Here is a 17,186-nt window from a genome sequence, read left to right as displayed (position 1 = left end):
ATGATCAACACAAGATATAGATTTATAAACCTATGATGACATAATATTTTCCTCAAATTTAAACATTCAATAAATATTTCAAGATATTAGTAAAATATTATAATAAGACATGTCATGGCTAAAATTTCACTACAAAACAATTTACTCAATCAAAACTCCAAATATGAACCAAAATGCATCTCTTCAAGTTAAACCTCATATAATCCAATCAAATCTTCATTCTCATGGTATAATTCAAAGCCTAACAAAAAGATAGGGTAGGATTACTCACCAAACCATGGCTTTTGATGCTCCAACAAATCAACTCACACCAAGAACTCACTCGCAACCACTCGGTTTCACCCTTCTCTCACACTAGGAATATTTTGCTCTCAAGAACACAAAGAATGTAACCTGTGTAGATTAGGGGGAGTTTTAACATCAAATCCCAAAGGACAACCTTAATTTCAATGGCAAAGATGAAATAAAGTCATGAATATCATATTTCATTGAAGTTTGAAGAGTGTCGTTCTATGATAAAGTCACTACACCACAATATAAATTGTTATCAACATGGCATAGAATTATAATATAAAGATTATGATAGACATGTGCATGAAGACATAGCATGTTGACTGGAAAATTCAAAACAAAATATGCTTTTTTGTTAATGATGGATCTTGAAAAGCTCCCGGTATGAGGTGAAGGACACTATCCACATTTTGGGAATCCAATGCTTAATTTTTTTTTTTTAATAAGAAAAACATGGGATTGTTTGCTACCCCTAGCTAATCCTAAACCATTTCACCTAAATCAGTCATTTCTATCCTTAAAAAGCTCTAGATAAAGTCACTTTTTTATGGAGTCAAGTGCAGTGGATTAGAATATGAACACTATAGTTGATTGCAAATGCAAAAATAATGGACAAAGCACTAATTATATGTCATTTTTGTTTGGTTTTGAACTACATGATGGATATATGTTTGATAAAGAAAGATGGATGCTCATTATTCCTAAAAGGGAAATTATATGTCAATATGTAATTGTTCAAATTACATATGATTGGTATTCCTTCTCATGAGCTTACACTCATGTCTTTAATGTTAACTCAAATGATGCTCCCACTGTAACAGGAGGAGGCTACTGTTTATACACTCTCTTTGTATTGACATTATGCAATCTGAGAATAATCCCAATAGGAAAAAGTTACTTTATTGATGAAGATTTTCAGCAACCAAGTTCCCTTCATTTCAACTTTCTATAAAGTTGTTGTTTAATAATACTAATACTTATGGCATCTACTCAACTAATTTTTATTCTCAATGTTGAACCCCCATGCACGACTACTCATGTTGTTATTGTGGTGCATGTTTTTCCTTATTCCTTTTTTTTTTTTTTTTTTTTTATGGATTAAGGGATAGGACTAGATCATGATCAGGTTAAACACCATTTAGAATCTCAAGTCTTTGTAGAATGACTACTTTTGTCATTGACATGTTTGCTAGTGGAATTACATTGTAATTTTTTTTGAAAATAAATGTTTACAATTTATTGATCTTCCATTCATTTGTCCATAGGGTGATATTAAATGTTTGATAAATTTTTTGCCTTATTTTCCACTTGTTAATCAATCATTAAATCCAATATAATGATAAGCGGGTATCACTCAAATAATATTGTTTAAAAATATTAGTTATGATTAGAAAATAGTAAAATAAAAATGAGTCGAGACGAGCTTTCATATTATAGATGCTTTGTCATATCAAGATTATACAGATTGAACTCTTTGATTTAATAGATCTCTTATAAGAAAACGCAATATGGATGAGTGAAATTCATAAACTCCACTCCACTTGACACTCACCGGTCAATTTGATACGGCATACACAATTTGAGCTGTTAATGATTACCTGAGATTCCCATAAAAAATCCTCATCACTAAGATCTTCATTGAAAAATGTAACGACATATATTACAATCCCGCTGATAGCTTCCAGATAGTGTGGCCCCTCAATATTTATTACCCAATCTTCATTTCCTTTGATCAATTGGACATCATCATCCCCTCTCTGAGCAATTTGATTTTCTAAAAATTCTTTATGATACTGGAACCACTCTGGAATCTCATTTTCCGGTATCACAGTGGCATTATAATGTCCCTGTTAAAACAATATCATCATCATCATTTATTTTAAAGTCATGCATCCTATATAGAATAGAGAGAGAGAGAGGATAAGACATATACATACCTTCCACAGTAATGGATTTGGCACTTTATAATTCCAAATCTGCTCATGCATTTTGTCGTAGCCTTTAAGCCAAAAAAAGATAGCGATCTATTGTGGCTTCCAATGAATTCCAATGATCTTGATACTTCTGGAAATGTTTCTAATGACTGGCAATTAAAAGCAAATAAACGTTCTAACTTTGGTAGAAGTTCTGGGATTTCTTCAAGTTTCTTGCAACCAATCAAGTCGAGCACAGTAACTGCAACAAATTCTTTTATGCGTGTGGGAAGGCTAACAATTTGACTTCTCGATAGATTTAAATCAGTCAAAGTGGCTTTGAAATTGGAAAAAAACTCGGTAAAAAAACTTGATATTGGAAAGAAATCTGATTCTGATTGGAAACAATTCCGACAATATTTCCTGGAGTTGTTCTTCACTCAATGTTATCTCGTCTTCCATTGTTGGAGACTCAATAGCTAGAATGGATTGTCCATCATCCCCCATCTTCTTTAGCAGATTTGCACAACCACTAATCCCAAGCTCTCTTAAATGTTGCAACAGAGGAATGATGTTAATTGGGAGACGCATAAGGTTTTTGCAGTTATTTAAATATAAATACTCAAGTCCAGTGAGATTTCAAATGGACAGAGGTAGTTCTTCTACTGTACATCCCTATATACATAAAGCATAAAGATTTCATTTCACACAGAATTTCAGGAAAGCAACGAAGGCTTGGGCAACGTCCAAGATCAAGTAAATTTAAAGATCTCAACTTGAGGCTTCTTGGAAAAATTCTGAGGTTAGAGCAGTCGAAAAACACCAAATGAGAAAGATTCTCTAGGGATCCAACAGAATCATGCACCTCAACTAGACGTGTACACCTTTCAACATCTAAATCCCTCAAATTTGGGACGCTTGAAAGATCTGGAACTTTTGTTAAGAAATCACAATCATGGAAATGCATAATTGTCATATCCTGTTAAAAAAGAAAAAAATAAATGGAAAGGAGTTTAGCACATAGATTATAGAAACAAATTTATTGAAGATGATAATTGCTGGCACCTTAGATTTGATAAAGCTTAACTCCTTGACGAAACTACCACGCATGTTAAAGATAATGAATTTATTTCTGTGAAAATTGTACGTACCTTAAACTTGATGGAGTACTTGATGAAGCTCAACTCCTTGATCAAGCTATGTCCACTCATTCGAAAGATAATGAGTTTTTTTCCATGGAAATTGGGTGGCAAAGATTGTAGCGGATATTCAAACCAATCAAGTACTCTTAACTCGTTGGAGAGATAATTAGGTCCACTTGTAAAACTAGCATTACGAACAATAAGCACTCTAAGTCTTTTCATCTGTGAAAATGCTTCAGAATTCAAACTTATCGCGTCCTCGCCTTTGGGCATTTCAATTATCATGCCTGCAACTTTGTTCGTGCCCTGGTATGTAAGTGAATGCACAAAATTGTTAGCAAAATTACTGCATAAAGTTAAGCATCAATCTCTAAAAATAACTAGTATATTTTTCTCATTACTGAATTGTTAGGATATTAGAAATGATAAATGATACTTTTATTGACTAATCTTAATTAAACAAAATGATCTATTATATATAACTACAAATTCATTTTGATTTACAGAATATATATATATATATATGTTTACATATTTCATTTATATATATGTATATTAATTTATAAGGCCAGAATTTTCAGTTGGATTTCACTTTTAAAAACAGAAATAAATCTAAATTAAACTCAAGTTTTTTTTACTCTTACCATGCTTTCTTCCAACACTCCACGGATATCCTTGTGAAACCAAAGTCTACTACGTTCACCAGGTTCAAGGGGTGATTCTAGTCGAACAATTTCTCGACCCATATCTTGTAGCAAGTCATGCATCCAAACATATTCACCCTCAATAGTAATAAGACACTTTTTTATAAGCTTATCAATACCATAATCAGGAAAAAAATCACAACTTTCAAATATTTTCTTGATCTCAGCCAAAGATTCTCCGTTAAAAAAAAAGGCAATATCAATGAACATTTCCTTCTCCTTATCTTCTAAACCATCATAACTTATTTGAAGTACACTCTGAATATCTCTATGGGGAATGCTTTTATACTTATCCAATGCTCTTTCCCATTGATGCTTACTTTGGTCTTTTAGATCCGATCCTAGCACTGTTAAAGCTAGTGGAAGACCTTGAGCATATTCTATTACTTGTTTAGAGAGTTCCACATACTCATCAAGTGGTTCGTCTTTCTTGAAAGCATGCAAGCTAAAAAGCCGAAGAGCTTCATTGTCATCCCAGAGCTTCAACTCGTACTTTGAATCATCAACTTCAAAGTATTTTAGTAATTGTTGATCTCTTGTTGTTACGATGATTCTAGTTCCTAAACCAAACCAAGTGCGATCTCCAGCTAATTTTTTTAGTTGGTCCAACTCATCCACATCATCAAGAACTAGTAGAACCCTTTTAGAGCGAAGTCTTTCCCGAATCACATTGACTCCTCTATCAGCATCATAAATATCCAATTTTTTCCCTAAGATCTCGGAAAGAAGTATTTTTTGCAGCTCAATCAGACTTTGTCTTTTTGATCTTTCTTTAATATTACTCAAGAAACAACGTCCAACAAATTGATCTGATATCCTGTTATAAATATCTTTTGCAAAAGTGGTCTTTCCAATTCCACCGACTCCAAAAATTCCCACCATGCGTCTGATATCATTCCTTTCAAGACTTAAATGCTAATATATGTCTCGTATACGAGACTCTATTTCAATTAGATACGTGGCAACGTATAGAGGTGTTTGGTACAGTATTCTTGAGCTGACCCACTGAATGATGCTTTCGATAAATTCTGACTCATCATCTCTATCAATAAAAAAGAGAAGAAAGTTTTAAAGAGTCGGACTTTTTTCACAGGTACATGATATGTGTGAAATTATATCTTGTTTCTGCTTCGTTTTTTTTTTTTTTTTAATTTCTCTGCTACAAAGTGACAGCATTAGATCATTACTATGTGAAAGGGTAGCCTTTCTCCGTCCTTAATCTGAGTGTTTCAATATTAGATTGTGCATTCGTCAAAGGGTAGACTTACTTTTTCACTCTTTTGTATGTATTAATAAAATTTTTAACTTTTTTTTTTTTGTTCCATTCTCGAATGTGTCCCTCCCTTAGATCAGACTTATATTCATTTAAGAGTATGTGTGAGTCTTTAAATATATGTAGAAACAAAATGAAACTAAAAACCATTACTACTTATAATTTAAAGCCCTTTTTTTTAGTCATCAGTACTCCAAATCTTATTCTTTCTATAGCTATAACACAAATAATAAACAATTCCCACCCTTTTTTTTAATTATCTAATTTTTCTAACAATCCGATCATTGATCAGTTATTTGATGGACGAAATTCCATATATATTCCTCTATTCCTTTGCTTTTGCTAGAAAGAAAATATATGTATTTTTATTTATCTCATGTTCTTCTATTTCTCCAATATTAAACTGTATGTGAAACTAACGTGGTAGTGGTAATATATATTAAATCCCCTAATATCTCAATAGCATCATATTATATATATATATATATATATATGCTCACACATACACACGCGAAGAACATATCTATAGGCAAAGCTTACCCGAACGCTATATATTCCAACCCGGACAATTTGGCTACTTCTTCTAAAGCTTCCTTCCAAGACTCCAGCTGCTTTATGTCATCCTTGATTTCCTTTCCAAGTTTAGTGAATGCTTCCCCAAAGCTTCCTTTTTTCTCTCGTATGTCTGATGGTTTTATCTCATAGAATATGGGTAAAACAATTTGTTTGCATAATTTTTTGCACTCAAGAATCTTCAATAGCTCGTCTAAGCACCATTGGGATTCTATATAGTTTTTAGAAAATACAATGATCGAAATCCTTGACTCTTCAATAGCTTTAAAAAGTTCAGACGAAATTTGCTGTCCTTTCTTAAGGTCGACATTATCCTTGTAAGTGTTGATTCGACTTTGACATAAAGCTCGGTATAGATGAGAAATAAACTTTTGGCGAACATCTTTACCTCTAAAGCTCAAGAATACATCATGATTCCATGGATGGATGGAAGAAGATGATAGTGAAGAAGAGGAAGAAGCTCCTAATTGAATGGCCATGCGGATGGAGATGATGAAGATAGAAGAGGAAGAAGGTCCAATTATAGATCAATAGGCATCGCAAATAAATAATTATAGAGAAAGTGGACAGCTTGTTTTGCGCATGCACGTGCTTGGATGGCCCAACACCGTGTATATGGGCCATAAAATAAAATAAATTTAGATGTTAAATTATTTGTAATAATATGCTGTCACATAAAATACCAAATTGTGGCTCTATTTTTACGAATATATATATATATATACACCTCACCCATCTATCATTTTACATATTTGTACATATATATATATAAATTGATTTTTATAAAGAATAAAGTTAACTCAATTTCAGCCTATTATCACTACAAGAGAATTGGTTTTTTGGAACCAATCATTTCAATCCAAAAAATCTCATTTTTTGAAACAAAAAAATTTCATCTCTAAGTTATCTCAAGAAGTCTTTCTCAAAAGGTTTTTTGTGACAAAATTTGATTTTCGTTTCAAAAAACTTTTTTAACTCAATACATTTTTATACGCGTGATCTATAATTTTTTTTAACTTTTCATAAATACATTTACTTATTTTAATATCCAAACATATAAATTCATCTTAAGTATATCTTATAAAACTCACTCCAACATCTCAATTCACTATTATTCATAAAAAATTCAATTTATTTCAACTCACTTCAACTCAATATCTTACTCTATAAAATTTATTCTACTATTTCAATTCATTATTATTTATAAATAATTTAATTCATTTCAACTCAATTCAATTTAGACTTAGTGGATATCCGGTATCGATGGTTGTTTTACGCAGGACTTTAGCTTAAATTCGTGTAAATAGGTGCAAGTTGGCTTGTCAAATATTTAATTTAGGATACAGAAAATAGGTGGGAAAGTCATTGATGCCATGACGGTATGGTCGTCTTCTACTAAAAATTTTAAAAAACTGTCTTACAAGACCACACGTACGTAGCAAGATATGGCCCACGAGGACGAGGAAATTGCGGGGCATTAATTTAGGACAGAGAAAATAGGTGGGAAAGATGCCATGACGGTATGGTCGTGTTCTACTAATTCAAACAAAAGGACAAGAAATTAATGATGAATTTACCTACCAACTTTCATCGTAACACATACGACTCTAATGCTAATTAATATGCTATGATCATTTCCTTATGAAAGCACATATACTGCCCAAAGAGCTGTTTCCACATGATTTAATTCATGTTTCGTTTTTTAAAACTGAAATTTCAATGCCTCTTTCGCCTCCGGATGATTAAGTTGAGGAAAAACAATTTAAATGATTAATATATAAAAAAATATATATATTTTTATAAAATATGTATAAAATCAGAGGCGGAGTCGGAGGGCTAAGTCGGAGGCGGAGGCAGAGACGGAGTGTCAGAGGCAGATCGGAGCGGAGCCGGACTCGGTTCGTCAATGACTTCGACTCCGATTTCCAAAAGGAAAAAAATTCCGACTCCGACTCACAAGAGCGGACACGAAGCGGAGTTGGAGCGGAGTCAGATTCAGAGTCGGAGTCGGATTGTTGGATTTTTGCTCAGCCCTACGTTTCTGCTTGAAGAATATTTAATTTCGGACAGAGAAAATAGGTGAGAAAGTCATTGATGCCATGACGGTATGGTCGTCTTCTACTAATACAAACAAAAGGACAAGAAATTAATGATGAATTTACCTACGAACGTAGCATGATATGGCACATTTACCTACCAACTTTCAACGTAACACATATGACTCTAATATAAAGAATAATTTTGTCACGTGAAAGGAAAACTCTATTCCCACCTAGGAGAATCCAAAGTCTACAAACCGTGTATGTGGACAGTGGCACAGCGCTCCCCTGTCTAGGGGTGTAATCCGGTCGGTTCGGATCGGAGAAATCAACTGGACCGACAGGTCCAGTCCAAACCAAACCGGATCAAAAAAATGCATGGTCCGATCCGGTCCAATAAATAGAAAATTTTCGGTCTTCGGTCTGGTCTCGGGGTGGAGATTTGTTGGACCGGACCGACCGAATAAAAAAAAATGTATTATATATATATTATTTATATAATAATTGTAAAATTAACAATATAAAATTTTAAATATGTTATTAATACTTGTTAATATTCTGTAAATTTAACAATATTTTTTATATATCTTCATCTAACCTATCACTATTAACAATATAAAATTTTAAATATGTTATTAACCCTTGTTAATATTCTATGATTTAACTAATATATAATATCAATTAGTTAATTATATAGTAATTATATAAATTAATAATGTAATTTTCATCTAATTCATTATCATTGACCATATAAAATATTTTTTATTGAGTTTGTTACATAATCCACATTAATAAATCACTTAATTTAATTTAGTATTTTCAATAATTTTTTTTTATTAATTGATTTAAAAAAAGAAAAAAAAATCGAGCCGAACCAATTGGACCAGACCGGACCGATAGTTGGTCCGGTCCGGTCCCTATGGGTATTCGGTCCGGTCCAGTCAAGTCCAGCAATGAACCGAAAATATTCAATCCATCACCGGACCAGACCGGACCGACCGGATTACACCCCTACCCCTGTCCCACCTTTATGTAAACAGAATTCTTGCATGCACCTGACTTGCAAATATTTGGAATTTCTTTTCATTTAAATATAAGGAATAATGTTAATATATCCTTAATTTATAGAACTATAAAAATAAACTGAAGAACGGGTTCGGACTGGCTAGTTCGGTCCGAGTCCGATTCTTCTATTTTAAAAATCGATCAAAATTGATCTGTTTTCAATTTTTTGTTTTCCGGCAAGGGACCGAACCGGACCGGTTTGTATGCATATATATATTTTAATTAATTTTTAATATTACATATAATATTTTTTATATTATATATAATTTTTATAATATATATAATTATATATGAAATCATGTTATATTATAATATATAACATAAAACTTAAATCTTAAATATCAACATTTGTTTGATCATATGTTTTAAATATAAAGTGTGTATGTATTAATTACATTTGATGGCTTGATAAATTCTTAACATACTTATTTTGATAAATACATTAGTAATACGAATACTGAAACTGGAAAACGGGACCGAACCAGTAAAATCGGAAGTACCGGTTTAGGAAGATAGCCTGTGCGATATCGATTCTTAAAAATGTAAAATTGGAGTATATCAGTTCGGTCTTAAAATTTGTCCAAAACCAAACCAAATCAAACCGGTTACACCCCTGCTAATTTATACCTTTCACTTTTTCTCCTTGACTTATTACAAAAATTAAAAACACAAATATAAAATGGTAGGGAATATAGGATTTAGTCTTCCTCCTTTTAGATTTTCGTACATAATTTTATTTTGAATATATATTTTTTAAATTCTTTTAATAAGCCACATGACATTCTACATCGTGTACCCGGCCAGCCATACATGATACCCCACTCCCCTTCATCCAAAAGTCATTAACCAGTTCAACCTTATTTTCTACAATTTCTAATAACCGATAAAGATAGTTGATATATGTAAGATCATCATCAGTTTTTGAAACACAGATTTTCAAGGACTCTTAACAATGGAATCTGATTTTCGGAAACCAAAGTGGCATCACAATTATGTTCCTATTAAACCAATATAATCATCAATTTTAAGTCTTGCAAACTATAAAGCAAGGCACTCACAAGCTAGAGTGTATGAGAGAGAGAGAATAAGACACATACTTTAAATTTATCTTAGGTGGATCCGATAAAACTCATTCTACCATTTCAACTCATTATTATTTATAAAGAATTCAACTCATATCAACTCAACTCAACATCCAAACAGTACCCAAGATCGATATGCGGTCTCGATAGTTATTTTCCGCATAAGGACTTTAGTTCAGATTCGTGTAAATGGTGCAAGTTGGCTTATCAAACAAGCTACGTTTGTGCTTAGAGAAGATATAAACAAGGAGTAATTCTACTAGGCCCCTTTAGTCTCCAACACCACACACCAGCTGAGCTGGATTTTTTTTTTTTTTTTTTTTTTGAAAACGATTCGTTTTGGAAGACTACTCCCACGTTTTCGACCTTCTCTCCCAAATCTTCCATTCGGATTCACCCCTCCACCGTTTCCTTACCAACACCAACTGAACATTGTAGTGGATGGCGTGGTTGAACAGAGTGTAGTTAAAAAAGAAGATGAGCATCTTGCAAATGTCCATTGGGGATATAAAACTCCAGCAAAATCAACTTTTTTTACAGAGTTCGTATCATACAGTAGTCAAGTGTGATTTGTACAAGAAAAACAATTACACTAATCTTCAAAAACATTTTACACCCTAATTATCAGATGATCTAAGGTCCAAAAATATCATCCACCCTAGAGATCTAAATCAGCTAATCAAATTCCCCAGATTAACTATCCAACCGTCATCGAACTCTGCAACTTTGTTCGTTCAAATCATCCATTGCCAGGGTTCTCTTCCCCCATCACCTCAAGTTCCTCCACTTTGTATACCCTCAGAAAAAAAAAAATACAAGCCATTAAAAAATCTACACAACCTGAAATGATTCATTGTCGTGCCGTTTGAGATGATTCGGAGCTTCGGAGGGGACTCAGAAGACTCGTGGGTTTTTACGTGGTGTTTAGGGTTTCTGTGCTAAGGAGAAGACGAAGGGCGTGGGTTTGGTTTCTGCGCTAAAGGAGAAGACGAAGGGTGTGGTTTGGATTTTGTTTCTGCGCTAAGGAGAAGGGCGTGGGTGGGTTTGGTTTTGAGCCGTTTTGTTGCAAAACCGTGACATGGCGGTCAAACAGGGTTCGCCATGTCACGGTGTGTGGTGTTGGTGAAAGAACCGGACTAAGTATAGACTTTCTCCTAAACAAGTTTGTCGTTGGATTCCTTTGTTCAGTCACATGGTAAGGGTCCACAACGCCTCTCATTCCAAGTAAAATCTTCAGCCGTGTAGGTCCATCACTTCTATTAAACATACAATACAATTGACGATGACTTTTCCACCAGTGTAAAAGAAAAACAGGGCCTAATGCACTATCACCGCAACAAATCACTCCATCTCTACCAAAAAAAAAAAAAAAATGTCGATGCAGAAGACAACGGTAACTTTACAGATATGAAAAACTCCATTACGGCAATCAAACAGAGCAATCAATATCAATTTTTTAAATGTACTTATACTTTCCTTTTAGGTTGTTTACAGCTTGCAAACTGTTATAAATACCCTTATATAATCATATGATTAAGGGCTAGTTTAGATAATAGAATATACTGTTCAGTATTTTATTATTTATTACTATTTATTATTATTTAATATTCTATAATTACCTTTTCATTACTATTCACAGAATATCTAAAATTACCTCACCACCCAAATATAACCTAAGATTTCGTTTGGATCCTTGAATGAGTTTAACTCATCTCAATTGGGTTCTGTTTTCGATCTATATCCTAACATCCAAATATATAAGTCACAAATTACTAAATATCACTCGACTCAAAATCTATTTACAAGTGAAATCCATAATATTTTTCAACTCAACACCTCTTTACACGTGTGACTCACAACTTTTTTCAACTTTTCATAAATACATCTACTCATTTTAATATCCCAACATATAAATTCATCTTAGGTAGGCCTCATAAAACTCACTCCATCATCTCAACTCACTATTATTCATAAAGAATTCAACCCATTTCAATTCAAGTCAACATCTGGCTCTATAAAACTTACTCTACCATCTCAACTTACTACTATTTATAAAGAATTTAACTCATCTCAATTTAATTTAACATCTAAACGGGACTTAGTGGATATCCGATATCGATGGTTGTTTTACGCAGCACTTTAGCTAAAATTCATGAAAATGGGTGCAAATTGGCTTGTCAAACATGCTACGTTTCTGCTTGAAGCTGAATATATAAACAAGTTCAGGTATTGTAAAAGAACTTTCTCAAAAAGACATAAGAAGCCCTTGTTCTGAGTGTCTATCATATATACCATATGGAGTGTTTAAAGGAGTCTAGGTGCATTTATGTAGAAAACAACACAAAATACAAAGATATTACGAGAAATATGCATTATGCATATCAATCCATGAGAACAGCGCTATCTTTTAATGTGGAGTAATAATGTTGATTTCAGAAGAGATGAACCCAAGAAAAATGCATCCTTATTCCCAAACTGCCTCTAATATCATGGATCTCACACATAATTCTGCAGTATTTTATCTGTGTTTCGATCTATCTAGACTGAAAATGAGATATTAAATAGGTGCTGATGAGCTTTTTTAGCAGATACTTGTTAGCAGATACTTGTTGTAATAAGAAAATTTTCAGGGCAACACAAGACTTAAATTCATAATCCAAGAAACAAACCAATGGCTATAAGTAAACGAACAAAGTGAAAAGCTTACAAGCTAATTGGTAACAGGAAGATTTTTAAAGTTCAAAAGTAGTCTGAATATAGATTTTTAAGAAATATTTGAAAATAAACACTACAAGAAAACTACTTATTTGTTATTAGCTATTTCTTGTAAAAATAATTATTTTCTATAAAAATAATCTATTTTTACTCCAAATGGTATTTTCACTGCAAATAGTCTGTTCCAATTTTTTTTTTTCTTTTGGGGTAGTGGAAGTTAGGAAAAAAGTTAAAAAATGTCTAAAAATTTTAAAAATCTGTCTCACAAGACAACATGTACGTAGCATGATATGGCCCAAAAGTCATTGATGCCATGACGGTATGGTCGTCTTCTACTAATACAATCAAAAGGACAATGGCACAGCGCTCCCCTGTCCTACCTTTACATAAACGGTATTCTTGCATGCACCTGACTTGCAAATATTTGGAATTTTTTTTTCATTTAAATATAAAGAATAATGCTAATATATCCCTAATTTATAGGACTATAAAAATAAATTGAAAAACTGGCCCAGACAGACTGGTTCGTTCCGAGACCTATTCCTCCATTTCAAAAACCGGTCAAAATTGATCTGCTTCCGATTTTACATTTTCCGGCACCGGACCGGAGCAGTTCGTATATATATATATATTAATTAATTTTTAATATTATATATAATTTTTATAATATATATAATTATATATGAAATAATGTTGTATTATAATATATAACATAAAATTTAAATCTTAAAAATCAACATTTATTTGATCATATGTTTTAAATATAAAGTGTGTATATATTAATTACATTTTACGGCTTAATAAATTCTTAACATACTTATTTTGATAAATACATTAGTAATACTAATACTAAAACTAGAAAATAGGACTGAATCTGACCGGAATTAGTAAAACCAGAAGTACCGGTTTAGGAAGATAACCTGTGCGATATTGGTTCTTGGAAATGCAAAACTGGTGTATACCGATTCGGTCTCAAAATTTGTCCAAAACCAAACCAAACCGAACCGGTTCACACCTACTAATTTATACCTTTCACTTTTTCTCCTTAACTTATTAGAAAAATTAAAAACACAAACATAAAATGGTAGAGGGAATATAGGATTTTAGTCTTCCTCTTTTTAGATTGTCATGCGTAACTTTATTTTGAATATATATTTTTAATTTTTTTTTAATAAGCCACATGGCACCAAAAGATTCTACATCGGTGTACCCGGCCCACCCATACATGATACCCCACTCCCCTTCTGATCCAAAAATCATTAACCAGTTCACCCTTATTTTCTACAATTTCGAAACACAGATTTTCAAGGACTCCTAACAATGGATTCTGATTTTCCGAAACCAAAGTGGCATCTCAAGTATGTTCCTGTTAAACCAATATACTTGTCAATTTTAAGTCTTGCAAACTATAAACCAAGGCACCCACAAGCTAGAGTGTATGAGAGAGAGAGAATAAGACACATACATATAGGGGTGTAAATCGCTCTGGTCTGGTAATTTTTGGTCCATCATTTTTTTCGAATTGGATCGGACTGAACATCCATAGGGACCGAACCAATAGTTATCGGCTAGATCCAATCCGGTCGGTCCGACCTAATCATTTTATATTTTAAAATAAATTAATAAAAAAATTATTTAAGCTACTAAATTAAAGTTAAGTGAATTATTAATATGGATTATGTAACTAGTTCATTAAAAAAATATTTTACTATAATTATATTTATGATGTTGATAGTTATTACTTACTAACTTAGACTTTACTCTTTAGTAGGGATGTACAAGAAATCGAAAAATCGACCGCGACTGACTCAAATGAGCCATCGAAGCTCGAAAATGGTGTACAACCGGTCGAACGGCGGTTGAATTTGGCCAAAACCGATGTCCAGTGGTTCAGTCCCGGTTGAGCCTGGACCAGACCACTAAACCAACGGATACTTTAAAAGTTTTTCTTCTTAAATTATACATATATGAAACGACGTCATTTGACTTAAATGAGTGAAACGACGTCGTTTTGGCACTTAATGTTTGAAAAAAATATAAAGGAAATTAAGCCAAATGGTGCCATTTCACTCGAGGGTTTAAACACACGCACACACCCTTCTTCTTGTTTCTTTTTTCTCCTTTTTGATTCACTTCACAGTTCACACTCACAGCGCCGCCCCTTCCTCTCTCTCTCTCTCTCTCTCTCTCTCTCCCGACGCCACAGCCATCTCTCTCTTAGTGTCTCACGGCGCACGCAATCTTCTCCACCTCTGTTGCGACTCGCCATCTCTCTGTTTCTATCTCTGTCTCTGTCTCTCTCAAATTGCTCCTCATGGCTCGCAGTGTCATCTCTCTCAAATCGCAGCCACCTCTGTTGCCACCGAAGACACCGACGAACCGACCAGAGTTACGCGGAGACTGATGTTCATGGTTTTCTCCCCCTTTACAGGTCGGTTTCGGTCGAGATTTACACCATTTCAAGGTGTCTTCGTTTTCACCCCTACTCTTTAGTATACATAATTATTAATAATGTGATACATTTTATATATTGTCAATGAATATCAAATAATTTCGTTGTACATAAATTATTCTTGCTTGCTTGCAACTTAAGCATTTAAAAAAAATACCTAATTATTTTAATTAAGTATAAATAGTAGAATATTTATGAATGTATGATGTATTAACTATTTGGATATAATGAAATAAATTATCACATGATTTATGATTTATTATTAATTGATAGAATATATTATTTTATATTTTATATGATCAATGATAATAAATTTGATTAAAATTACCTCATTAAGTTATGTAATTACTATATAAAAATAATATATTAAATTATTAAAAATATTTTTAAAAATATATATAGAGGTTCGGTCCGGTCCGGTCCTGTCCAAAATTTATAGACTCTGAGACCGGATTGAATTTCATCGGTCCACATATTTTGGGACTGAGATGGATTGGTCCAAAATTCAGTTCGGTCCGGTCCAGACCAAGAATTTCGGTCCAGTCAGTTTTGTCAGTCCGAAACATAATACCTTCCACCACAATGGATTTGGCACTTTACGATTCCAAATGTTCACATGCATTTTGTCGCAGGCTGACAATTCAATTTGTTTTAGCGATCTGATGTGGCTTCCATTGAGTTCCAATATTTTTTATACTTATGTAAATCTTTCTAATGACTTGCATCCAAAAGCATGAACAATCCTTATATTTGGTGGAAGTCCTAATATTTCTTCAAGTTTATCACAACTACTCAAATAAGACGAGTTAATCCAACAAATCCTTTGACGCTCCATGATAGATCTGTCATCTCGAAAGTGGTTGAGGAATTAAGCATCATAAAGAATTTTATATTAGAAATAAATTTGACCACGATTGGAAACAATTTCAAAGATTCAATACTTGTAACGCACTGCTCCCATTGCTTGCATTCATTGTAGGCACCAATTCACGTACAGAGTTGTTCTTCACTTGATATCTCATCTGCCCTCTTATTTACAAAATTTGGACAACCACCAATCTTAAGATGTTATAGTTCCTTCGATTACAAATACGGATTGTAACATTAAATATAAAACAAGAACAAGCTATGGAATAAGGATGAAATACTTCATAAATTCAATTATGTTGTAGGTACAAAGGGGGATTCAAGGAGCCCAGACCTCTAAAGGCAAATACTCAAAATGATTACCAAATTCAAGATGCCCAGACCATTCCCCCTCTGCTCCCCTATATTCTTGGTAGGGATAACTAACAAGACTAATAACTAGATGACACGTGGAAAGTAAATAACAAACTTCAAAATTAAAAGGACTACAAGGAATTGAAATGCAAATGTCCCAGGGTGGAAACGATACGTTGCGACTTAGGTTCATATCATTCATCCACAAACGACATCGTTATAGTCAGGTTCATAACAAATCTCCTCCCTTTAAAGAACCTTGTTCTCAAAGTTTAGAGCATTAATAAAACATGAGGGTTTGTTCCTTCCCATTCAGCTGCAACAACATGCCCAACAATCAGTAAAAGCGAGTAAACTTCCTCCAAAATCTCGATTGGATAAATAATGCCCCTGCCCTTTCATCTATGGCACTTGAAGAAGGTAGAGAAAATTCAATACTCAATGCAATCAAAGTAGGGTAGCTCTCTACAATTGCAATCAAACCCCTTGTTAGATATTGAGGTACAGTGGCAAAATTCAAACTTCTCCAACAATTGGCATGTAACACCCCGCTCATTCCTTCTTACGTACGCTCCTTCTTTCTGACGTAAGCAAATTTCGAGAATGAAAATTATGTAACAGTACGCCCTTTCTCTCTAGTGACTTCAGGCCTCGTTATGCGTGCTAAACCCCGATGGTGTGTTTTCAAAGATAAATGCACTGGAAATATTTATATG

The 17,186-nt window shown here is 33.3% G+C and overlaps 3 protein-coding genes across 3 annotated transcripts; all 3 read right to left on the bottom strand.

Annotated features, from left to right (window-relative positions):
* Positions 1-344: 344 nt before the first annotated feature.
* Positions 345-15,974, bottom strand: LOC121242007. The gene is made up of 5 exons (XM_041139894.1): positions 15,893-15,974; positions 8,895-8,904; positions 2,229-2,290; positions 1,890-2,138; positions 345-393 (listed from the first exon to the last, which is right to left on the bottom strand). The coding sequence occupies exons 3-5, from the start codon at positions 2,277-2,279 to the stop codon at positions 355-357; spliced, it is 339 nt and encodes a 112-aa protein (XP_040995828.1). The 5' UTR covers positions 2,280-2,290; positions 8,895-8,904; positions 15,893-15,974; the 3' UTR covers positions 345-354.
* LOC121242333 (disease resistance protein Roq1-like) lies at positions 2,867-4,932 on the bottom strand. The gene is made up of 4 exons (XM_041140211.1): positions 3,991-4,932; positions 3,356-3,652; positions 3,089-3,183; positions 2,867-2,879 (listed from the first exon to the last, which is right to left on the bottom strand). The coding sequence occupies exons 1-4, from the start codon at positions 4,930-4,932 to the stop codon at positions 2,867-2,869; spliced, it is 1,347 nt and encodes a 448-aa protein (XP_040996145.1).
* Positions 5,579-6,408, bottom strand: LOC121242006 (TMV resistance protein N-like). The gene has a single exon (XM_041139892.1). The coding sequence runs from the start codon at positions 6,373-6,375 to the stop codon at positions 5,860-5,862; it is 516 nt and encodes a 171-aa protein (XP_040995826.1). The 5' UTR covers positions 6,376-6,408; the 3' UTR covers positions 5,579-5,859.
* Positions 15,975-17,186: the final 1,212 nt, after the last annotated feature.

The sequence above is a fragment of the Juglans microcarpa x Juglans regia genome, chromosome 8D (genome assembly GCF_004785595.1).
Source record: "Juglans microcarpa x Juglans regia isolate MS1-56 chromosome 8D, Jm3101_v1.0, whole genome shotgun sequence".
Lineage (NCBI taxonomy): Eukaryota > Viridiplantae > Streptophyta > Magnoliopsida > Fagales > Juglandaceae > Juglans > Juglans microcarpa x Juglans regia.
The sequence above is the reverse complement of the archived record's forward strand: the minus strand, read 5'-3'. Positions and strand labels throughout refer to the sequence as shown.

Excerpts from the sequence above, each read along its gene's own strand:
- LOC121242007 (XM_041139894.1), bottom strand. The coding sequence starts at position 2,279 with ATGCATGAGCAGATTTGGAATTATAAAGTGCCAAATCCATTACTGTGG. Across the intron at positions 2,139-2,228 it reads CAAATCCATTACTGTGGAAG|GGACATTATAATGCCACTGT; the intron begins GTATGTATATGT and ends TTGTTTTAACAG. Across the intron at positions 394-1,889 it reads ATTTTTTATGGGAATCTCAG|GTTACATTCTTTGTGTTCTT; the intron begins GTAATCATTAAC and ends TAATCTACACAG.
- LOC121242006 (XM_041139892.1), bottom strand. The coding sequence starts at position 6,375 with ATGGCCATTCAATTAGGAGCTTCTTCCTCTTCTTCACTATCATCTTCT.
- LOC121242333 (XM_041140211.1), bottom strand. The coding sequence starts at position 4,932 with ATGGTGGGAATTTTTGGAGTCGGTGGAATTGGAAAGACCACTTTTGCA. Across the intron at positions 3,653-3,990 it reads GAGTGTTGGAAGAAAGCATG|GGCACGAACAAAGTTGCAGG; the intron begins GTAAGAGTAAAA and ends CTTACATACCAG. Across the intron at positions 3,184-3,355 it reads AGTACTCCATCAAGTTTAAG|GATATGACAATTATGCATTT; the intron begins GTACGTACAATT and ends CTTTTTTAACAG.